The sequence below is a fragment of the Camarhynchus parvulus genome, chromosome 20 (genome assembly GCF_901933205.1).
Source record: "Camarhynchus parvulus chromosome 20, STF_HiC, whole genome shotgun sequence".
Classification (NCBI taxonomy): Eukaryota; Metazoa; Chordata; class Aves; order Passeriformes; family Thraupidae; genus Camarhynchus; species Camarhynchus parvulus.
Genome location: NC_044590.1, coordinates 12,276,089 through 12,300,665, shown reverse-complemented (window position 1 = coordinate 12,300,665; position 24,577 = coordinate 12,276,089). Strand labels below are relative to the sequence as shown.

Below are 24,577 nucleotides of genomic sequence, written 5' to 3'. Positions count from 1 at the left end.
ACCCTCCCTCAGAAGATTCCATCAAATTAACTTCTAGGTGCTCAGCATGCCTAGATAAAGAGGGAAAACCAAGCTTTCATGGAAAAAATCATCCCCTGGGGAGATAAAAGGACACCACCAGTGTATTGTGGAATGTGGAAACTCAGGTGGGCCAAGGGCAGTAATCTGAAGTCAGGTGTTCTGCAGCAGAGGGGGGAATAAACACCAGTAAATGGATCAGGGGATCCACCCACAATTCCAGTGTGAGCTGATTTGCAGTCACTGATAGGGGAGCCACAAGAACAAGGGCACTGCCACTCCTGGAGCAGCACGGGTCAGGAGCTGGGTGACACAGGCAGTGCCTCTCTGGAAGAACATTCCTGAGGACACACACTCACTTCCCCAGCCCCACTAAAGTACAGCGTGTCCCGTTACCCACCACGGAAGGTGATCCATCAGCATCTGTAGTGTGAAGAGGGAGGCAAACAGCAGAAGGAAAGCAAAGTGCTAGAAAGAATTCCTGGCTAGAATTTGCTGCTTTAAATCTTCCCATGAACGTGGGCTGTGAGCTGCAGAACGCCACACTCGCACCGGGAAAGCAAAATGGGTACAAGGCTCCCATCCAACTCGGGTTTAATGGCACAGAAGATAGATCTGCTCTTTGAGAAAAATCCCAATTGTTGATTTCTATTTTGTCTGGCGATGGAGTACAGTATTCCTCCTTCCTTCCTGCCAAAAGTGGTGGAAGTACGATGTGCTTTAAAGTAATTACAGCAGCTCATCCCATAAGTGGCTGCATTTCAAACGAGGCAGGAGATGCACAAGTGGGGAGTGGCTGCTCCCAGCTGAATGTTGAACCTGCCTTCAGACCTGGGGATGAAAAGGTTCTCTCCAAAACAAACCACATTTGCTTCTGATAGCTGCCCAACTTGTCCCCTTCTGGTCTGCCTAACCCTGCTGCACCTCCATGTGTGGCTGGAAAACCCAGGGCAGAATTGTCACAGACATTTCTTTTATGAAAAATCCTCTCAGGATTTTCCTGCTGAAGCTGAGAAGTTCAGCAACCAGACATAAACAATAGGTTATCTGCTTCTGTGGAATGCAACAGGTCAGTTCTGGATTGGCCCAGATTGAGTGTTTGGAAATAATAGCCAATCCAGAACTGAGCTCTCTTGGACACAGTCCGAGAGAGCAAGGTTTGTTGATTCATTCTTTACTTTCTATTCTTAGGTAGTTAGCAGCTTCTGGAAACTCTCCTTTTCTTTTCTTTTTAGTATAGTATAATAGATGTATATATCATAACATAATAAATCAAGCCTTCTGATCATGGAGCCCATCTTGTCTCTTCCTTCACCCCGAAAACCTTGTGTCCAACCGACGACACAGAATGGTCCAACGTGGCACCTGTGGGCAGGACATGCCTTCCTACAGAGACTCAGCTAGATCCAAGATTTTTTTAACTGGTATCTCTCTGACTCCTCAGCAGAACTTGCAAATATTTGGCTGTGCCAACCCTGCACCCCTCTAAACGCTGCAGTATTTGGAAGTGTGCAGTATTTTCATTATTGGTAGAACAGCCATAATTATCCAAATAAAACTATTACTATACTGGGCCTTTGATCATAAATAGAACTTAATGGATTTTATTACATCCCAGGAAGCGAGAGCTACAGAAAGAAAAGTATTGCTAAATGTGTTTTGCTACTACCTATCAATTTCTCCTAAACACTGAGCACTTAAGAAATACCCAGAGAAACACACTGCTCCTACTGCATAACCATTGCAAGTTCCCCTCCGAGCTCTTCCCCTTTAGCCAGCTCGCAGGGGACGTTTCAGCAGCTGAAAATTAAAGGGTCACAATATTGAGCCTTCAGGTATCAAGTTCACAATGGAAATAGCAGCTGACACAGAAAGGGCTCTGCTGAGCACGGCGGTGATAATTCTGTTGCCTCGGAGCTGGAAGCAGCTCACTTACACAAAGTTTGTTATTTAACTCAGCGAGGAACGAAATAAAATGCCACAGCCATGGATTTATTCCTTGCACAGCCTCTTTCAAATCATACTCCACACCAGAGACGTGCTAGCAGTGAGTCTTCAACTCTGGCTGCTGTATCCTCTCAAATCCAAGTAATTCCCTGTCAAGGGCTGGGGAAGGCAGTGATGGCCTCAGCAAGGGCTGCTTGTCCTGCAAACTCCTCTGCAGGAGCCCATCTTCCAGAAAACTTCACAGGAGCCAAACACCACTAGATGCCATGGGTCTGTGAGCAAGTGATAACAAATCCAGGATGTCTGACAGCCACCGTGGAGAAGGGCAGGAACGAGGAGGCCTTCAGTGGGGCAGCCAGATATGCCAGCTTCCCACTTGCCCTGCTGACATAACGCAGGAAAAGCCATCTTGCCACCCCCGGGGACTCCCCACCTGGCCCCGCTCCGCGGTGACAGCCCAGGCCTGCTGCTATCTCCCAAACAGATGCATTTATTCTCCTGAGAGCCTCCCACGTCTTATCTAGCTGGCAGTTTCCAAACGTCGAGCGCCAAGTCCAGCTAAAACCACTTTAAGCTCTTTTAGGCAACAATTCCTGAAAGCGTTTTGGCAGGGGAGAGAGGGAGGCGGGGTCCCCCTGCGCTGTCCTGCCGGGATGGGCACGGAAAGCAACCCCTGCACCCCACTCTGGAGATGCTGTAAACAGGACCTGGCACAGCAGTGGATGGATAGTTTACAGAGATGCCTTGCTTCGAGCAAATTTGCCTCTCAACACATGGCCAAACTCTCACGCAATAAATTAACTATTTGGCAGCCACCGAACCAGCGCTGGAGCCAAACCAATTAGGGTTTAATGTGATCCCAATTTCCTATTTCTGAGACGGGGGTCGGGGAGGCGGGGGAAGAAGGGGGAAGAGGAGGGAGGGAGAGCAAAGTAAATCCCCTCCTGGTTTATAAATCCTTGCCAATCATCTCAGATAAACCTGTCACCCACAGCTCTAAATCTGTATTTGCACTTGCGTGCTCCGAGGGACGCGGTGGGAAAAGGCGCGTCGGACGCAGCCAGCCTGACTCCTGACATGTGTTTCCCATACTTGGGAAATTCAATCATTTAAAAAATATTTACCAAGCTTTGTCTTTAATTAGAAAAACATGACGACGGATAAGGCGAGTTATTGTTTCTAAGCTAGAAATGTCAGAGATCCTCATGATGTCAGAGGATAAACCCCATCAGCGACCCGCGGACCCGCTGCCAGGGCTGCAAATGTTTCAAGGGATTTTTTTCATCTCCCCTCAAAGTTCAGCCCTTTCCAGTCACAATTCATCGGTGGCTTCTTGGCCCCCAACAAAGCTAATCCTGAAGGAGGAGGAGGAGGAGATGGAGGGAAGGCTCCTGCAGCAGATCTGCCAGACGGGTGTTTTCATGCAAACGAGCTCGCACAAATGGGGGAGGAACAGAGGAACATTTGACTTCTTTGTGTTTTAACATCCTGGCTCTGGTACCTCCCCTGCACAACTACCTGCCCTCAACTAAGATAAGCAAATTAATCTCAGCTGCACCTGGAAATGCCGCAGGCTGAGCTGTCCCCATACTCTGAAAAAGTGTTAAATTAACTTTCTGCTTAGCCAAGACCCAGGGAAGTGCTCGCTCTCAGGAATACAGCCACAAAATTCTGCAGGCCACAATACCCACCTAAGAAAAGGAAGCTCCAAGCAGACAGCCAAGAGTTCTGCCTGCCCAGGACCATGTGTGACCCTACAGCTGTACCCCACACTACAGCCACCGTTCCACCTCTGATCCAACACCTGCAGCCAGATCCGGAGAGGCTCCGCATGCACAGCTTTAAAGTAGAAAGCAAATATTTGGTTTTTACCAACAAACAAAAGACAGCCGGGATGCAACGAGCTGTCAAGCCCATTTGTGTGCTCACCACTGCTGTTAAGGCGACTGAAGAGTCTCTGCTGACCAGGTGGGGGTCAGGAGGGGTCCCTGGACTGGTTCCTCAGCGCTGCCAGCCTGTTGCGTGCCACCAGCCCCATCCCACCAGTGCCAGCAACTCGACCCAGCCACCCCTCCCCAGCCCACTCCCACACACCCCAAACACGTACAGCCTCCTTATTTTAGATCTCCTTTAGGGCTTTACCCCTCTTTTCCTCCTCCTCCTCCTGCTGCCTCCTGGCAGAAAAGGTGGGATCAAACACACACAAAGGCCAGGTGGGAGCGTGTCAGGTGACAGATCTGGAGAAACTTCCTGCTGCAGCAGCCAGGTGCACTGCTAGGGAGTGAAAGCCAACTCCCAAGAGATCATGAGGATTAAAAAGTACAGATAAGCAGGGAGAAGCTGGTATTGATGCAAACAAACTGGTGTGTCTATCAAGTCCAATCTTACAGCAATTAGTCTGCAAGCATTCACAAAGTATTTGTCTGATTATTTTATATCCACAGACAAAAAAAGGCTAATCCTGCATTTTCCTGTAATGTACCGGTAATGAGAGAATTCTGTAATATTTTTCAAATATTTTTAGCGAGCTTTGAAGTGCCCCAAAGCCAAGCCAAGAGCATGCCACGTATCTTGTGAAAACACCCTTGCAACCCAAGGCTGAGGGCTATGAGCAATGACAACCTTAAACACCAACATAAATCTACACTGGAGAAAATCCCTGCCTGAAGAGTCTGATCCTTTAAATTATCCCAAGTGTGCAAAGCATGTCATTGAAAAAAACATGTGCAGAATTTGACCTCGAAGTCTGAGTGCCAGAAAAGTTGCTACCTGTAGAAGTTAGTACTGCTCTCTCATGAAATGGAGTAAAGAACATTTTAATTGATTTCCAAAGTCAGGGTTGATTAACCTGGAGTGCACAAATACAGCCAAAATGATGTCCAGGATACATCTGTAGCTGAATCAAACAAGGGTGTGCACACACTCAGGATGTGGCACAAAGAGATGGGAAGGTGACAGGGACACAGGAGAAGTTTTAAGCCCCAGACACTGGCTGGACAAATGCCCTCAGGAAGGTGGTTTTCTGGAAGAGTTCCAGGTAAATCGACAGCCTGGGTAGAAACCCTTCCCCTGGGACTTTTTACATCAGATAGGGAGAGGTGGATTTACTTCTCACCTTTCTGGGTCTTACAGCCACCTCCTTCTGAAGGGGAAGAGTTCACCTCTGATTCTTGCCAGCAAGAGGGAAACCTGAGCAGTTCCCCCCTTCTCCAGTGGCTCACGGCAGCCTCTCGAGGTGCCTGTGACTCCTTGGCAGCTCAGGATGATGGAAAGCACTCTGCTCACTATTCCACTCCAGTCCTGCTTCCAAAAGAGTCAATTCCACAAGCCCTTCCCCAAGTACAAACCCTTTTCAATCCTCAGAGCACCAGCAAACCAAAAAACTCTTTTTCTTTCCTGTGACTGCTTTAAAATTTCAGTTTATTTCATTCTCCTGAACACTGGCACAAAGGGAGAGGAACACCTAAAGCTTTTCATTTTACAGCATATGAAAATCAAGACTAAGTCCCTGAATGATGCATTTCAATTCCTGGCCATTGGAAATACCCACATAACAAGAACATATTCATGAGAGCCAGTATGTGCCTTAAATGAACAGGGAACATCCCAAAGTTTCAAAGCAGTCCCACATTTCTTCTTTCCTTCCCCATTGTTAGTTTCACACTGAGCACTGATCCACTTCTCTGTAACACACACCCAAAGAAATCAAGCAACCTCCTGACATTGCCAGGATCTGTAAAAATCAGAAATCATTGGGCTATGCAGATGATTAGATTTATAAAAATTATGAGTCTACAGCTGATTATTCACTTTTATGATAACCCCAACAGTGTTCTTGGCCTTGACACTGGGCCCAAGAACTGAGTGATGTCTCCTGCAACTGTTTACACTGTTCAATAGCTGGCACCAACAGGGCATCCTCACCTGATCTATCCACAAAGGTCCTGATAACTTCAGCACGTATCTGTGTGCTTATCTTTATAAAGCAGCTGCAGGGCTCACCAGGCTTATCCTTAGCATTCCCCAATGGATGCTGGGCCACAGACAGATTAAACTGAATAAAAAACTACACTTTAGCTCCCACTGAGTCACTGCAAGCACTCCAGGTGCCCTCACCCTCTCCTGCCAGGGGCCTTGCTGTCCCTGCTGCCATAGGGTCAGCGAATGTTTGCTCAGTTCTGTCAGCAGGACCCAGATGAAAAGCCCTAATCACAGAATAACAGACTGGTTTGAGCTGCAAAGAACTTGAAAGATCACTTTTTTCCACACCCTGCCATGGGCAGGGACACCTTCCACCATCCCAGGGTGCTCCAAGCCCTGTCCAGCCTGGCCTTGGACACTGCCAGGGATCCAGGGGCAGCCACAGCTGCTCAGGGTACCCTGTGCCAGGGCCTGCCCACCCTCACAAGGAAGGAATTTCTTCCTAATTGCAGATATGCTTTAATATTGCAAAACTCAACAGCCACATACACATCCATACATTCCTGCCAGGATCCAATAAAATATTCAAACAACTTGTCCCATGTTGCAGAAAGTGTCCCAGCTGAGAAGAACTGGTTTCATGTACCCACCCTGAAGCTATGATGGAGGCACAAGATCCCTGTCTCCCTTAGCTTCAAATATTTTTAGCAGGATTTCCAAGGTCTGATTCTCCTCCCTGTGCTCAGTCTGAGGGAAGCAGGGGGGGAATGTGACCAGTCTCTGCACACACCACTGAGCTGCACCACGAGCACACACACTGGGTGGGATTTGCTTCATCCAGCTCCTCACTGCCAAAGCCTAAGCCAGGCTCTCCTGGACTCCCCTTGCAGTCAATGAAAAAGCCCAGGCACCTCCAGTGAGGAATCTGTCTCATTCAGAGAGAGGTGTCCAAGACTGGAGAGATGATCACCCTCAGCAGCGCCTGTTGTGACTGACTTCAAAGGAAGCCTGGGGAAAGGAGACTGGGCACACACTGTGGACAGCAGGGTTACAGCACACGATCTCACCCGAGCTCCTTCTGTGGGGCCTTTTCTTCAGAGCTGACAAGAGGAAGGTCAGGAGCCAGGTGCCCGGGCTCTCCAAAGCCACGTGGACGTGGACACGGCTCTGCCACCGCGGTGCTCTGCAGGCACCTGGGACACCGGCTGGCTGAACTCCACACGCCTCCACAGACTCATATTTCCCACTGCCTCAAGGGGTAACAGCCTCACCCCATCATCTCCTCACATTCTGCCCTAAGCAGCGCCATAAAGTACAAAACCAACTTCTGTCACTTGGTAATTCCTTCTCCATATCGGGAATGCGGCTTTCAGAGTGGTTTCCACATTAGCATCAGCATCTATCTTTACACTGCTTCCCTATGAGCAATCACACTTCATTTGAAGATTCCTGAATTTCCTGAGCTTTGGGATGTGCTTTTAACTGCTTTTCTCCCTTTCCTGAGCAATGGCTTAGCCACAGAGTCACTTTGGGGCCGTGATTCAGCCCCATGTGTGATGGCCATTGCACACACAGACATCCCGGCTCCATCTGGTACCTCACTCCCCATCCAGGATGGCTCAATTTCCATCCCAACCGCGGACAAACCAGCACAGGCCACAAAAACTCTCAGGAAGCTGAAACACGGTGAGAGGCACCACGTGCTCTCCTGCCAACCTCAAAGCTTTCAGAGGGCGCAACACTTCTGGCAACAAACCCGAGATTTTGGGGAAATTAACGCAAAAGGAGCTGAAGATACCCACCCCCCCAGCTGTACGGAGGAGAGGTGCTGCTGCGAGCAGCATTTATGTGCACAGGGCTCGCACACGCGGGGGCCAGGTCGCTGTTTGCAGCAGGGCAAACACTCGTGCCCAGTTCTGCCGTGGATATTTCACTGTGGGTGTTTCCAAAAGTGTCCCAGACACGTCCCGGAGGTGTTCCGGTGCTGGGCAGGCAATGCGGGCAGTGCCAGGAGGGTACAAAGCCCCGCTCTGCTGCAGCACCGCGGTCGGGCACTGCCGGCCCCGGCCCTGCCGAGGGGCTGCACCCCTTGCTCCGGAACCCCTCCAGCCTGGAAATCCCGCACAAACCCGGGCACTGCCGCGCTGGGCTTGCGGCTGGGGGGTCCCCAGGCCCACACTGCGGGGCAGTGAACCCGCACGCTGAGAAACACACATTAATCAGAGGTGCAATTATGGACTATTATACAAAGCGCGGGTCCCCTTCCCCCAGCCCGCTCCCCCCGGCCCGGCCCGGCCCGGCCCGGCGCTGCCTCCCGCCCGTGTTCCGCTCCCGGCTCTTACACTGGCAGCTTCCCGGGATCCCCACCATGGCCCGGATCCTCGGCGCCTCCTGCCCGGCCCGACCCGGCCCTCGCCGTGACGAGAGCGGGGGCGCGGCTTCCCCCGGCCCGCCCCGAGCCGGGCAGGAGGGGCCCGAGGAGGGCAGGGGGGTCTGAGGAGGGCAGGAGGGGCTCCGAGGAGGGCAGGAGGGGCTCCGAGGAGGGCAGGGGTCTCTGAGGAGGGCAGGAGGGGCTGAGGAGGGCAGGAGGGGCTCCGAGGCGGGCAGGAGGGGCCGAGCACGGCAGGAGGGCTCTGCGGAGGGCAGAGGGCTCCGAGGAGGGCAGGGGGCCCTGCGGGGATTTGGGGTGAGATACAGCCGGCTGTGAAGTGTAACCTTCACAGAGCCGACCGGCCGCATGCCGCACCTCCCCGGAGCCCTCCGGCTCCTGTCAAGGTGTAACCATAACTGTACACAACCCCGAAGGTGTGTGATTCCTGTACACACATCTCCAAAGCTGTTACAGTACCTGTACACCCCGAAAAGATGTTAAAATTCCTCTACACACGTCCCCAAACTGTTACAATACCTGTACACCCCAAAAGCTGTTAAAATTCCTGTACACACATCCCCAAAGGTGCTACAATACCTGTACACCGTCAAAATATGTTAAAATTTCTGTACACACATTCCCAAAGGTGCTACAATACCTGTAAACACTCAAAAGCTGTTAAAAGACCTTTACACACATCCCCAAACTGTTACAATACCTGTACGCCCCCAAAAGATGTTAAAATACCTGCACACACATCCCCAAAGGTGCTAAAATCCCTGCACACCCCCAAAAGATGTTAAAATCCCTCTACACACATCCCCAAAAGAGCTACAATACCTGTACACCCCCAAAAGATGTTAAAATCCCGGTACACACATCCCCAAAGGTGTTACAATACCTCTACACCCTCAAAAGATGTTAAAACTCCTGTATACCTGTCCCCAAAGGTGCTATAATACCTGTACACCCCCAAAACATGTTAAAATACCTGTACACACATCTTCAAAAGTGCTACAATACCTGTGAATCCCCCAAAATGTTAAAAGACCCGCACACATAACCCCAAAGGTGCTACAATACCTGCACACCCCCAAAAGCTGTTAAAATTCCTCTATACACATCCCCAAAGGTGCTACAATACCTGCACACCCCCAAAAGATCTTAAAATACCTGCACACAACCCCCAAAGCTGTTACAATACCTGAGGACAGACAGGTCTGTCCCCAGCCCAGCCCCTCAGGTGTGTCGTAGCACAATGTCCCCAGCTGGGTAATAATTGGCATTGACTCCATGATTGCAGAAGGCTGATCAATCAATAATTTATTATACTACATTTATTGAGAAACCCATTGCCTTACAGACAGTCCAATACAGTTTTGACCTAATTGGTCCTTGAAATCCAAACATCATCACCAGTGGCTAATTAAGAAATCATCCTTTGGTAAACAAACCTCCATGACACATTCTGCAAGTTCACAACAACAGGTGCAGCAAGTGGAGATAAGAATTGTTGAAAATAATGTTTCTCATTCTTTTCTCTGCTCTTCTCACAGCCTTCCCCAGGACAATGCCTGGGAAACTTGTGCCTGTTACTCTCTCTGGAGAGAGCAGCTGCCACAAGGTGTTGGTACCAAAGTGGTTTTGCTCCCTCCTGGCACTTCCCATATTCCAAGCCCAGCTCTAAACCACATCCACAGGGTGTCCCAGGGAGCTGTGCTGCACTCAGACATCCTTGGCAATGGTGAGATGTGTTTCCATCCTACAAGCCAAAGCTTTCACTGCATGGATACCTCAAAACCTGGAAATGCCAGAGCTTGGGATCACAAGAGTTTCACTATTCAGAGACTCCTATTCATTGTTTGTCAAGGCTGCAGCCTCATGGAATCATGGAATATCCTGGGCTGGAAGGGACCCCCAGGATCACCCAGGGCAGCCCCAGCCCTGCCCAGACACCCCAACAGCCCCACCCTGGGCATCCCTGGCAGCTCCTGGAGCTCTGGCAGCCTTGGGGCTGTGCCCATTCCCTGGGGAGCCTGGGCAGTGCCAGCACCTCTGGGGAAGAGCCTTTTGAAGTCCAATCAGCATCTGAAAATGAAGGGATTTGCCATTTTAGGTGTTCTCTGGGAAGCTGAAAATATGCCAGCTAGGTCAGGAATGCCCCAAAAGACTTGGGAGTAGCTGTAGGAGGAAGATATGTGCCTGCAAATTGGGTTATAGCTGAGGTTTCCCTTCCCAGCAGGTCCTGAAAGCAGGGCCAGGACCCAGTCTCCTGCCCTAGGGAGATGTTCTCACCAGTTACCAAGTCATGCTGGTACCAGTGTGGCTATGGATACCCTGCTTCAGCCTGGGAAGAGCTCACTCCAGCAAAAGAGAGCTCTTGGGATGTGGCAGGAGATCAAGCTGGCTGCCCTAGGGCACTGTCCATGCCCTCAAGTCACTGCCTGTTTAATCAAGGCATTGAGATCTCTGAGCTCTCCTTGGGAACTGTAGGAGCATCAGGGGGTAGCATTGTTGGGACAGAGGGACACGAGAGATCTCTGCAGCCAGGGCTGGAACTTGGGGTTTATTGCAAAGGGCCTGGGGGCAGGGCCCTGCTGGGAGCTGCCAGCCACAGCTCAGAGCAGGCTGAGAGAAGAGAGGGGGAGAGAGGGTGGGAGGGAAAGAGAGTAAGAGGGTAAAGAGTAAAAGCATAAGAGCGTAGAAGGGTAAGAGAGCGAAGTTCCTGTTCCAATACAATAAATCTTCTTCTGTGTTGAATATTCTCATTCTCACTAACCAATCTAGTACAAGATACAAATCCTACAGCATTTCCATACAGCCTATAAGAATCATTACTTTCCCACACTGGGTTACATTTCAAACCCTAAAAACTCCTCTTTGGGCCCCTTCTGCCAAGCTGTAGGGTCTGCTCTGACCCTTGGGCCTGTCTGCAAGCAGAGGGTGTTGTTCCATCAAAAGGGGATCACCTTCAGCTGGCCACGCCATTGTTTTCCAGTTGTTCAGTAACTGAGGGATCTCAAAGCTTGCTTTCATTTCAATCTCACTTACACTTTCTATATTCTCAAAATCTTTTGCCAGGCAATCATATTGGTAAGGCTTTCTTGTTTCATCTTCCCCAACAGGGGACAAAAGGGCACAGTGCTCAGAGTGCAGTTTCCAGCAGGACCATGCTCCCAGCAGACTGGTGTGACCTGCCCCAGCTCTGGGCTGGTGGTTGCTGGCAGCAGCCCCAGCCCAGCCCTGCAGCTCAGCAGTTTCACCCCTGATGCTCAGTGAGCCACAGGCTCTGTTGGAGTTTGCTGGCCAGGAACAGGAATCTCTTGGGCCCAGATGGCCCAGGATGGAGCAGATCCAAATTTGCACTAGAACAACAGGACCATCCATCCAGTGCCATTGTCCTGGTATTAACTTTGTGGCTTTGCCTGCTCCCCAGCCCCTCTCTGCCAGAGCCCACATCCCCCATGCTGCTCTTATCTCCTGCCGTGCTGGCTGCAGCTTGGCTCTGGCCTGTGTTTGCCACCACTTCATTCCTGTGTCATCTACAGCCTCGCTGGAGCCAGCTTGACACCGGTCAAGCAGAAAGGGCCATTGTGTGGGGCGCTGATAAGGGCTTTGTTTTTATTTAGCTGCTCCTTAAAGCCTGTGAAGCTCCTTGGAGAGTGGCAAGCCGGCCTCTTTCTGAGCCCACCGTGATGGGAGCAGCTTCCCAAGACACCTGAATCTCCCTGGCATTTCCCTGAGGCTCACCCAGGCTGGAGCCCTCCCTGTGCTGATGGAGGCTGCTGTGGTGACAGTGTGCGGCTGTTGCTGCCCCGCTCCATGTCCCATCCCTCCAGAGCACCACAACCCTGAGAGATGAGCCCTGGTGTGAAGTGTCACTGCTCAGCTTGAGGAGAGGGTGAGGAGGACTGGGAGAGCAAAGCAGAGCACTGGGATGTGCTGGGGAAAGCTTTGAAGGAGCAGCCAATGTATTTTCATCTTCCTTTCTCTTCCTCAGCTTTGATGGTGCCCAAGGCAAAGCCATGGAGGGCACAGGGCAGCTCCATGACAGGGTCTGCATTGCTGCTTGGTGTCTAAAGATGGAACAGCTTCTTTGGAAACCTCAGAGAGGAGAGGGTTGTCTAAATTTTCCTGGAATACCAGGAAAAGCTACACACAAAGCTTGGTCTGCCAGGCCTCAATGCAGATGAAGGGGGTAGCTTCTCAGGACAGTAGTTTTGGGGACATTTCCATAGGTTTATGTGACTTCCCCACAGAAGCAGGATCATGTCTGAAATGTGGCCATCCTGCTGCTCCTCCAGCAAGTGTCTTCTAGGGAGAGGCAATGGTGTGAGCAGGGAATGGGATCTCTGTGCTCTTTCTCAGATCTGAGATGAGTAGTGCCAGGTTGTAGCCCCACATTTCTCTTCACAGAGAAAAGCAAGGCACAATTCTTCCCAAGAATATTTCTGGGTTTCACATTCTCTGAACCGCAGAGAAAGAAAACACAATTCTTATCATTTGCTGTGTTTGTGCCAAAGCAGAATGCAACATGGAGATTGTTTTCCCACAGTGATGGGGTTTTGTTTCCTTGGCCTGTCAGGGCCAGGTGTGTGTGTGTGTTGGGACTGTTGGGTGACAGCCACAAGATTCTGTGCAGTGTGTGCAGGGTTGAGTGCTTGGCAGGTTCAGTTTTAGATGTATAGAATAATAGAGTATAATAAAGTAATTAATTAACCTTCTGATATCCATGGAGTCAGATGCATCATTCTCTCCCCTTGGTGGGGCCATCACAGCATTGCAATACCAGCTCATGGGTTGTTGGGGAAGATGAAACAGGAAAGCCTTATCAATATGATTGCCTGGCAAAAGATTTTGAGAATATGGAAACTCTAAGTGAGATTGCAATGAAAGCAAGCTTTGAGATCCCTCAGTTACTGAACAACTGGAAAACAATGGTGTGGCCGGCTGAAGGCGATCCCCTTTTGATGGAACAACACCCTCTGCTTGCAGACAGGCCCAAGGGTCAGAGCAGACCCTACAGCTTGGCAGAAGGGGCCCAAAGAGGAGTTTTTAGGGTTTAAAATGGAACACAGTATGGTAATGTAGTGATTCTTATAGGCTGTATGGAAATGCTGTAGGATTTGTATCTTGTACTAGATTGGTTAGTGAGAATGAGAATATTCAACACAGAAGAAGATTTATGGTATTGTAACAGGAACTTCGCTCTTTTACCCTTCTACGCTCTTATGCTTTTTTACTCTTTACCCTCTTACTCTCTTTCCCTCTCATCCTCTCTCCCCCTCTCTTCTCTCAGCCTGCTCTGAGCTGTGGCTGGCAGCTCCCAGCAGGGCCCTGCCCCCAGGCCCTTTGCAATAAACCCCAAGTTCCAGCCCTGGCTGCAGAGATCTCTCGTGTCCGTCTGTCCTGACTGTCCCACCCCCCGATGCTCCTACAATGGATAAGATGTGGGCATGGTCTTGCAGGGAGGATGAGCTCCAGAGCCTGATGTTCTGTGAGCAAAGGGGGCACACCACATGGAGATCCCCTCTGCCCCAGCCTGCCCTGCAGGGAGCTCTCCTTCCCCACCTCCACCTCCCCAGATTTTAAGCCATACAGACAGCTGAGCTTGTCTCAAGCTCTGTGGAAACAACAGCCATCAAATGAAGGTGTCAGATGCAATTTTTCCTCTGCTGGTACATTGGTAGACAGAGCAGGGTTTATTTGCTCCAAGAGAAAAAACCCACCCAGGCTTTATGAGTCTGGATTTCTGTGCTGCGTCCAACTGAGCAACACCTGTTCACTCAGCTGATGCTGCTGCATGTCCTTGAAATAGGCTGGTGGATGAGACAAGAGACTCTACAGGCATGTGGACCTCATTTGGAACCCTTTTCTTTTTATCACTTGAACACATCATGTATTTGGGACAAGAAAAAGAATTAGCCCAGTGCAGTGTGTGGGGACACACATGCTGGAGAGGTAGATATAGAATAAGATTTACTTCTCAGTATTTCTATACATCTATCACACCCAGTGAGCAGCCACAGTTTTGCAAACAGCACTTTTAGGACTATAAATACACAGCCACTATACAGGGTATGTTTCTATAGCCAGTAAATCACCAAAATATTCATACATGCCCTCCAAAAGTCAAGACGTGCTCCCACCCTCTTTAGAGCATTGAATTGGATCTCAGGCACTTGGGTCACAGACACTTTTCCATGGTGAATTCTCTACCAGGTGCACAGGGAATGGTGCTTGCTGTATGAGCAGGTGCTTGGACCCTGCTCTGGTTGTTTGCTGCCATCCCACAGCTCAGCTCATGCCATGCTGAGCGAGCTGTGCTTTGAGGATGGGTTTTTTCAGCTCTGTTTGCTGTCCTGCCACATCCTTACCCCTACCTGAGCACTGATGTGAAGCACCACCCTGGGTTTGGTCCCCATCCTTCAGCTCATGCAGAAGTTCTACCAAAGGGAGCAGCATGGACAGGAGGGACACGGAGCTGTTGGAGTGAGTCCAGAGGATTGATCAGGTCCAGACCAAGGTGATCAGAGGGATGGAGCAGCTCTGCTGTGAGGAAAGGCTGAGAGAGCTGGGGTTGTTCAGCCTGGAAAAGAGAGGATGATTGTGTCCTTTCAGTACCTGAAGGGAGCCTACAAGAAAGATAAAGAGAGACTGTTTACAAGGGCTTGGAGGGACAGGACAATGGGGAATGGGATCAAACTGAAAGAGAATAGGTTTAGATTGAGATATTGGGAAAAGATTCTTCCCTGTGAGGGTGCTGAGGCCCCAGCACAGGGTGCCCAGAGAAGCTGTGGCTGCCCTGGGTGCCTGAAGTGTCTCAGGCCAGGCTGGACAGGGCTGGGAGCAGCCTGGGATGGTGGAAGGTGTCCCTGCCCATGATGAGAATGAGATGATCTTTAAGGTCCCTTCAACCCAAACTTTCTGTGATTCTCTCATTCTATGAGACCTCATAGGCTGGAGTCCCCCCTGAATAAAACCAACATGACACAGGGGGCTGCAGGCTGAGCTGGAGGGAGGGAGGGTCTCAGCTGATGGCTGCAGCCCTGGGTGGAACAAGCTCTGTCAGGCAAAGATGTATGGCCAGCCTTGCTCCCCACAGCCTTGTCCTGCCCCTTCCTCACCCCATTGCTGCCCCCTCCCAGTTCCCACACCAGTTCTGTCCTTCCATTTCCTCTACAGGGAGGGCAGATCTGTGGCAAGGGTTAATGGCTTTGATCAAGAACAGCAAACACAAAAGCAAGAGGGAACATTGTTTGGAAATTCTCTCATCTCACAGGTATTTGTAGCTCTAAAAATGCTGAAAAAAGTCATTACTGTCATAGAAATGAGTGAGAAATGAGATAAAGGATTTCTCTCACAGGACAGGCCAGAGCACCCTGCCTACTTCCTTCACTGGGAACTGATTTTCCAAACAAGGAAAAGAGAAGGTTCAGTGCAGGCATCATTAACAGGGTGAGAACTGAGTGAAAGGAGAGCGAGGCAGATGGTGCCAGAAGGGAGGTCTGGAGTTTCCAAGGTCAGTCCTGGTGGCTGGTCAGTGTTTCTCCTGGCACAGTGTGAGTGCTCAGCACTGCCAGGAGAGGCAGTGTGTCCAGGGGGAAGGGATGGGATCTCATTGAGCAAAAACTTCTGGAGGAGGGGATGGGTGGGATGAGACCTGTTCAGCAGGTGGGAGGCAGAGCACACAGCGGCTGTCGAGCCCAAACAGGCAATAATTCCGTGATAAAATCTTGGGACATTATTTATCATGCTGGTCCCTTTCTTCAAACACCAATGTTTGAGCATGAGGGTGTCCAGCCCAGCTCAGAAGCTGTAATCCTGTCCCTGAAACCATCTCAGATCTTCCTCGTTTGTATATTCAAGCTGATGGGTGCCTGCTGCAGCCATAAAGAGGCTGATACTGTTTTGAATATCTTACTTGTTTTCCAGAGGCCATCTGGCTGCATTTCTTCATTGTTTGAGAAAGCAGTGACACTGTCAGTGCTGCATTACCCAAAAAATGCCCTGTGCTGGGAGAGTGAGTGACTGGAGAGGCAGAAAAGGGACGTGTGAGCACTCAGCAGTCGCAGCTGTGCATCACGGCTGTGCATGACTCTGTGAGATCTCTCAGCATCTCACTGAGAGCAGCAAACTCACTGCTCAGGGCCCCAGGAGCAAACTCACTGCTCAGGGCCCCAGGAGCAAACTCACTGCTCAGGACCCCAGGAGCAAACTCACTGCTCAGGGCCCCAGGAGCCAGCCAGCAGCTCCTGTGCCATGTCATCAGCTCCTCTGTGATGTGATCAACTTGTCCATGTCAGCGGCTGGCTAGGCACCCCCAGCTTGTGCAGCTCAGGGTTTCAGCTCTGGGTGTCCCAGCCAGTGCAGGCAGACTGGGATGGCTGCTGGGATCCACAGATCTGCTCCCAAGGGAGCAGTGAGGGGGCTCAGTGCCAGGCAGGATCAGGCCAAGGTGATCAGACTCCAGTGCCTGGCAAGAGCTGAGGAAAGGCCAGCCCTCACACGGGTTTGGACTTGTCAGAGGGTGATTCCCTGGTTGCCTTGCTTTTGGTGTCTGGAGGCAGGGACACCACCCAGCCTTGAGGACACAAACCCACAGTGTGTTTTGGTGTCATTCAGGAACCTGCAGCCACAAAACTGCTCAAACTTTTAAATTTGCAGCCTCAACCCAGCCCCTTGTCACACTGAGAGCAGCCCTGAGCTGAGCCCTGCCTGGCTGTGCAGGCTGCCTGCCATCTGGCACGAGCAGGGCCAAGGAGAGTTAAATAAATGTTAAATACACGCTAATGCCATGTGACACCAGCAAAAGGCAGTGAGTTCAAGCTGCAAGAGTCTGCTTATGTAAACAGCATCCTGAAATTAATATTTACCTTTTAAAACAAACAGATATTTGGGGTGTTTCACAGCCTTTCTGCCTAGCAGATGCCAAGAACAACAGCTTGGTACTGCAGGGAATTGGCTTGACAGCTCAGGGGACAGTAAACTCCCCACCAGTCTCCAGACTGCGAGGTCAGAGCCAGTCCCTCTCTTTTCAGGCAGATAAATTCGCACAAGTGCCAGATTAATCTTTGCTCAGGGGCTGCGACCTCTAATGAGGAGCAGGAGCCACCCCGAGTCGCAGGCGGGGAGCGGGATTGGAGCGGCAGATGGGCTGGGGATGGAGGCTTTGGGGATGCTCAGAGTAGTCCCTGGTCCACAGGGGCCCTGGGGAGGCAGGAGGGCAGTCCCGTGGTGCTGCTGCGCTACCCTTCCAGCCAGACCCGCACCTGTGGGTAAATCCCATCACCAAGGAGTGATGGTTTTGCAAATCACCACCACAGACCCTGTCAGAGCACAGCCAGGCTTGGGGATGTTTGGAGCTTCTGCTGCTCCTCCATTGTGGCCATGCCCATCCTCATGTGAGCACCCAGCAGTTTTTTGGGGTTTGCTATGTTATTTTAAAACATTTTTTATCATTTTCCAGCAACAGGATGTGAGCGGCCACAGCCACAAAGCAAAAGTCAGCTGCCACCGTGGAGGTGTTTGGCAGTAAACAGCAAATGAGTAGAGGCTGGGGTAGGAGCCTGATTTTGGGTTTGATAGGATATTTTTTGTAGATGTCTGAAGCAGAAGGAATTTTTGGGGCATTTTGCAGCTCATGACTTCTACCATCATTCCCTGCTGGGTTTTATTTGAGCTCTCTGCTCCTAACACACCTTCACCCCATGGTGCTTCCATCCTCCTCCTCCCAGCTCAGGATGGCTCGTCCCTCTTGGCTGTGGTGCTGATCCCCTCACAATCCTGCCTTTGGCTCTAGGTGCGCTTTTCCCAGAGGATTTTGGGGTGATGGGGCTGTGCAGGGTCCATGCTCACAGCCACCATGTGCCTGTCCTGCTGCTCAGCTGGCTCCTACTTTGGATTTTCAACTCCCTCCAGCAGATTCTTGGTGAGTTTTCAACTTCCCATGGAAGGGGAGAAAGGAGACATGGGATGCTGATGGGCCAGGGCTGCACCAGGGCTCGGAGCAGAGCTGGCAATCCCAAATCCATCCCTCCAGGAGCACAGAGATCCCACAAACATTGGGTGACACGGGGCTGCCACCCGCCGTGGGGTGACAAAGTGACAGCACTTTCGGGGGCCGTTACCTGCCAGGCAGGGCAAAGCAAACGCAGTGACAGTGCGTGGGTGGGAGGATGTGGGCAGGCTCTGTCACCCCTGTAAAACAAAAACCAGCAACGACATCAGCCTGGCTGCCTTGGGGCCCTGCCACGGGCACGGGGGTGATGGGGGCTGATCAAACAGATGACACCCCAAAAGTGACAGCAAGGCAAGCTGAGCTCACTAAACCACACGAGGTTTAGGGTGCTCAGGTGCCAGGGAGGGGCTGCAGCCAGCCTGGGGTGTTCAGCCTTTCCAGAGTGGCTGTGCTGGAAAAACGAGTGTGTTTGTGCTCCTGTTGCATACCTCTTTCTTTTGAAACCTAACCCTCTTTGCATTGGAACTGCTGACAGTGCTTGTCAGGGCTTGTGGCGGTGATTTAAAAGGTGATAGCAGAGCTAAGAAACCCGTCAGCCCCGCCGATGTCGCACGGGAGCTGCAGCTCAGCGCTGGGCAGCAGGGCTGGCGATGCCACCAAGGCGCTGTCACAGCCCCAGCCCGGCAGGAAGGGCCCCGGGCTGCTCCCCGACTGCTGTCCTCCTGCTTTAGGGCAAATTCGGGAGAAAACCTCCAAAGGGGCCCCTCCAGAAAGCAAACCCACACAGCCCCTGCCCACAACCGGTTCGGGAAGGATTCCTCAGAGAAAAGTGGAAAGAACCTGTTTATTTAACAGGCACAGCACCCCCAGCACACAAAATGAACAATACTGGGTGACACCACTCTGTCACTGCTCTGGAAAAGATGACAAATTCAGAAAGTCTCTCTGGGGGTGGTCGCTCTGTTCTCAGTCCCTCCTGTGCTGGGGCAGCTGCTGCAGCCACAAGGTGCAAACTCTCGGTGTTCCCAGGTCCCAGGCCAGAGCAGGCTCGAGGGGTTGCAAGAAAGGGAAAGAAAAACAGTCCAGGGAAAATTCAGACTGCTTAGCTAAACTAACTAATGAGCAGGAGCAAAAAGCAAGAACAAAGCAGGAGCAAAGCAAAAAGCCAAGCAAAAAGTAAAAGCAGCACCATGTACTGCCCTGTCTGTGTGTCCCACCAGCCATGGGGGAGCGGCTGAGAGCAAAACCAAAACAAAACTTTCACTCTTCTAGAGCCGGTCTTGAAGGCACAGAACATGATATCCAGCATGAACACAACACACAAATGGATACAAGTATCATAACGTCACCCTAGGACACCTTCCTACAATCAGCTCCCTTTGCTGATGAGGTCAGGCAAAGCTAATCTGGAAAAAGAGGGGGAGTTTTCTACTGAGTGACAACTTCAGGCTAAATCTGGGAGGATGTGATCGGGTCGCTGGCAGGTCTGTGGGGACATGGGGACAGGACACCATGGGTGGGTCTGGGGAATGCCATCAGCCCTCCTGCTTCCCAGGTCCAGCTCCAAAGGGGTGTCCACAACACTCTTGTGTCTGCACCACACCTCAGCACCCCTTTACAAATAAATTAAAACTCAATTATGATGTTTGGTGCATGGTAATGGGGTGTCAATTTTCCCTAAGTAGTGGCTGATATGTATAAAACAGACCTGTAATCTCTGCTATTAAAATGAATGGGTGAGTTGCATTTTACATGAAAGCCTAAAAACCAAGGCTGCAAATAGGCAGATTCAAATAATCCTCTCTGAACTGGAAAAAAGAAATACTGGAGTTTTCAGGAGGAGCCATGGCTCATATAAACAGGGATGTTGCAGAGAGCAGGACTCCGTATTTCTTCAGGGAATTAACCACAGAGCTTGGTTAGGGGTGATGGATTAGATAAAGGTTTCCTGCCTGCTGATTTTGACCATGGACTTCAGTCACTTTGCTCTGCCCATGTCCAGTTTCCCCAAGGCTTTTGTGTGAGGATTTCTGCACCCTGGGGTTTCCAAGGAATAATTTTATACTACAGAAGAATAATATAAAAGAAACCTTTATATATAAGAATACAAAACATTTAAATATGAATATATAATTTATGAAGAATAGATATAGATATAGATATAGATATAGATATAGATATAGATATAGATATAGATATAGATATAGATATAGATATGGGAGATTTAATTTCTTATCCAAATCAAGCCAGAGAGCAGCAATTCTGTTAAATATGAATATATAATTTATATAGAAGATATAGATATATAGATTCGATATAGATATAGATGTAGATATAGATATAGATATAGATATATAGGTATAGATAGATATAGGTATAGATATAGATATAGATATATGTAGGTATAGATATATGGATTTAATATAGATATAGATAGATATAGATATAGATATAGATATAGATATAGATATAGATATAGATATAGATATAGATATGGGAGATTTAATTTCTTATCCAAACCAAACCAGAGAGCAGCAGTTCTGTTAAATATGAATATATAATTTATATAGAAGATATAGATATATAGATATAGATATAGATAGATATAGATATAGATATATAGATTGGATATAGATATAGATATAGATATAGATATACATATACATATACATATAGATATACATATACATATACATATAGATATACATATACATATAGATGATATAGATATAGATATGAGAGATTTAATTTCTTATCCAAACCAAACCAGAGAGCAGCAGTTCTGTTACAGGTAGCAAGGGCTGGAAAGGATGGAGCTGAGGGAGGGGTTTAGCTGAGGATGATGTGTTGGATATGATCCCCCCAGGCCGTTCCCTTGCACCTCCAGCACCTCTGCCCACCCTCCCCTGTGCCCCTGAACCCAGGAGGGCACAGAGCAGCTGCTGTCCAGGCTGGGGGTTCCCTGAGCACCTGCAGTCTCTCTGTGCAGCCAGAAGGAGCAGCTGGAGCGTTTCCAGGCTGCAGAGATGCCCTGCAGAGGGGCATGGCAGCTCGGGGATGCTCTGCCCGGCGCTTGGCACATGCCCTGGCCGCAGCTCCAGGCCTGGCCTCCTTCCCATGGAGATGGCTTTCCTAGAAAGCTCTGCCTGCTGCTGTGCCCTGGGCCCCTCACCAGAGATGCCATCAGCCTGAAGGCGAGCAGGAGGGGGCCCAGCAGTGCCAGGACTCCTTGCATCCCTGCCCAGGGGCTGATGATCCCAAAATTAGACCTGCTGGAGCACCCAGCTGTGCTCGGGTTTGAGTGTGGATGGACACGTGGGTGTGCCTGTCCTGCCCTGCAACATCACCTGGCACTGCCAAAGGGCTTCAGGTGATAAGGGAATATGCACAACACAGTTTGGTTATCACTTCTTTTTTAATAGCTTTTGGGGTAAAAAAAATAATTCTTTTTAAACAGCTTTTAGGGTCAAAAATAAACCAGGACCACTCAGGAATTAACAACAGTTGAAATAGCTGAGCCTTGAAGGCAGATTTCTCTCCCAGCCTTCTCCTCCAGCCTTCTCCTGCCCTGGGTCCTCTGGGCTGGGGCTCACTGCCCCAGGCTGCCAGGCCATGTGGCACAGGGTGGCTTCAGCTGCAGCAAGGGGACATTCCAGCTGGGCAATGTCCTGTGTCAATTTGGATGGAAGTTCATTTTGGAAAAGAGGAGGGAACAAGTGTGTGACATTTTCGTTCCAAACTCAGGCTTTGCTTTATGTGCTCAGCCGTGGAGTTGGAAATCAGCAGAAATTGAAATAATGAATTTCACTGTTACTGACTTTAAAAAAAAAATCCATTAACTGGCAAATTCTGAAATGTCATGATTTTTCCGGCTGTTCAGCACAAAAACCAATCTGGAAGTGTCAGTATCCGAGCCCCCAGCAGCCCTGTGGACCTGACTGGCTCCAGAGGCTCTGGTGGTTCCTGTTGGGTCCCTTTTGCTTTGGCTTTGCAGGGAGGCCCCTTGGCTGCACCCACGTCTTTAACAGAAGGACATCAGCCTTGCTGCCACGTCCCAGTGGCACCTGGGGCTCTGCCCACAGCACCAGGAGGGTGAGGGGGTGTTTTTGGGAGTCCTGGCTGGACCACCCTGGTGGTCAGCGATGCAGTACCTGCCCCAGGACTGTGCCTTTCCTGGCCAGAGCCAGACCCAGGGGCAGCCCAGGGTGCCCTGGGAGCAGCCAGCTCCACCCGGGAGTGGTGGGGAGCACAAAGCCCATATCAGCAATGATTTCCTGACAAACAGTGCGGCTCATTGTCTGTTCTCATTTATAAACTGCTCCACACCAGCCATCTGATATCCATTATTACAATTACAAACAACCCACAGTAACTCTCCAGCTGGTCAGCTCCATCCTAACAGCACTGCAGCCATTCAAGGATGCCATATGGTACCAGAGTTTCCAAAGCAGCATTGTCAATCAGCCTTATTAATTTCTGAGTTCATTTCTTTTCCTTTTAGGGATATATTTTTTCCTTTCTTTCTATATAAGACAGAGACACTTCTCTGGCCTCAATTTGGAATATGCAGCTTGACGGAATAATTGAAACATCTACATCTCTGAGGCAGCTGGCAGGGAAAGGATGAGCCTGAACTCTGTGAGCAGCCCCCCGAGTACTGGTGCTCATTCAAGACCTCCAAGTGTCTCTTCCCATCTATACCCCAGTGCGTGCCACGAGAATATTAAAAACCCATTAGATCTGGAGTGCCGGACATGGCTGGCTCTTTACTGCAGATGGAGGGTTGCTAATGGCCATTTCCCTTCGATCTCTGAGTCTCCTTTGAGCTATATTTATTTGTTCCCCAACATTTTGGAGCCTACGGGTGGTGTCATTGGAGATGCTGAGATGCTGCCGGCTCTGCTCGTGCCCATCCTGTGGTGAGCAGGAGCTTGGGAGAATCCCAAGGTGATTCCCAGCTGGATAGACTCTTCCTTGGAGGTGATTTCTGGTGATTTTGTGCCTGGCCACTTCTGTGTGGCACCACTGTATGGTGTATCTGTCACAGTGTCACTGTGCACGGTGCTGAGGGAAAGGGCTGTGCTGGATGTGCCATTCCCAGCCCTGCAAACACATCCAGGCACTGCACCACAGCCACTGGCTCCAGGGGCTGCTGGGCCTTACTTTTTGCTTTGCTTTTGTATTTTTAAGCAAAATCAGCCATCAGCCAGAGAGGATTTCTTTCCTCACTTGAGGCAGCAGGATTTTGTGGCTCTGAAATGCTCAGCTCCATCTAAAGCTCAGCACCTGAGCTCCAGCAGGATTTTACTTCCCTGGGGGTGGGATAGAGGTGATGGGGTGAGTGGAGGTGGAGACCTTTCATGATGAGCCATGAGCACCCTCAAAGTGTTCCTGTGAAAATATCTCTGCACACTTTCATGTTTTTTCTCTCCCTAGCTGGAGCAAAAACTTCCTGTTGGGATGTGGGTGCCTCCAGCAGCACCCCAAACATGCTGGGCTGTGGGTACCCACACCTGGCAGAGCTGCTCAGTGCAGGATTTCACTCCTGGCAGTGGTACATCACCAGGGGAGAGGAATCAGGCTGAGAAGAGAGAGGAAGGTCCAGTGGCTCCTTGTGCCATGGCGGGTGAGAGCAGCAGGTTTTGGGGCCGTGCATTATGCAGATCATGGGGGATTATGCAAAATCTCTTTGTTCATCTGCCTCCCTGTCAAGGGCAAAGAGCTCTGTGGGGCCAGGACAGTTTGGGGGGGACATCTGCAGCTGCACAGATGGTGACACTGGGGCTCCAGCCACCAGAGGAGGACATCCCCTGACTCCCTGTCCCAAAGTCTCCTCATTGCTGTTAGCTCTTGGGAGTCCAGCAAGGATCCAGCAGCTGGCCAGAGCTCAGCCCAGCTGTGCCAGGGGCTTTGCCCCTTCCCAGAGCTGTGGGCAGTGCCCACCTGCAGAGGGGAGCACAGGGAACGTGTCAGGCCTCTGGAGCAGCATGTCTCAATGACAGCTGTGACAGTGCAGCATCACCACTGCAGTGCCTTCACCCAGGGCAAGTGCAGGTTATGGTGCTCCTCCTACCTGTGGTGAGGGCTGGGAGCCCCTGTGACGCAGCTATTCCTTACTGCCATCATTTTTGTCTGATGCAGTGCACACACTTTGAAGGGTACACTGAACAGGGTGGATTGTTTGATTTATCTATGATAACAAAATGACATTTTTTTTCTTGCTGTTTCACACTTGTTTGGCTCCCTGTTCCCACCTGGGTCTCTTCAGCCATGGTTTGGTGGCCAGCTCGCACTCCCATGGGCATGAGGTGCTGTCCCAGAGGGCAGGGGAGGTTGTGTCTGCATGGAGGAATTCCCAC

General features: G+C 50.4%; 1 protein-coding gene across 3 annotated transcripts in view; it reads right to left on the bottom strand.

Moving 5' to 3' along the window:
* CBFA2T2 (CBFA2/RUNX1 partner transcriptional co-repressor 2) overlaps window positions 1-8,293 on the bottom strand; it is a 62,587-nt gene extending 54,294 nt beyond the window's left edge. For 2 of the 3 annotated variants that reach the window (XM_030963182.1, XM_030963183.1), the window contains exon 1: window positions 8,229-8,293. In XM_030963182.1, coding sequence (XP_030819042.1) covers window positions 8,229-8,256 — 28 coding nt within the window. In that variant the 5' untranslated portion in view covers window positions 8,257-8,293. The remainder of the gene's footprint in view (window positions 1-8,228) is intronic. The other variant, XM_030963185.1, reaches the window with a different exon arrangement.
* Between the last annotated feature and the right edge of the window lie 16,284 nt (window positions 8,294-24,577).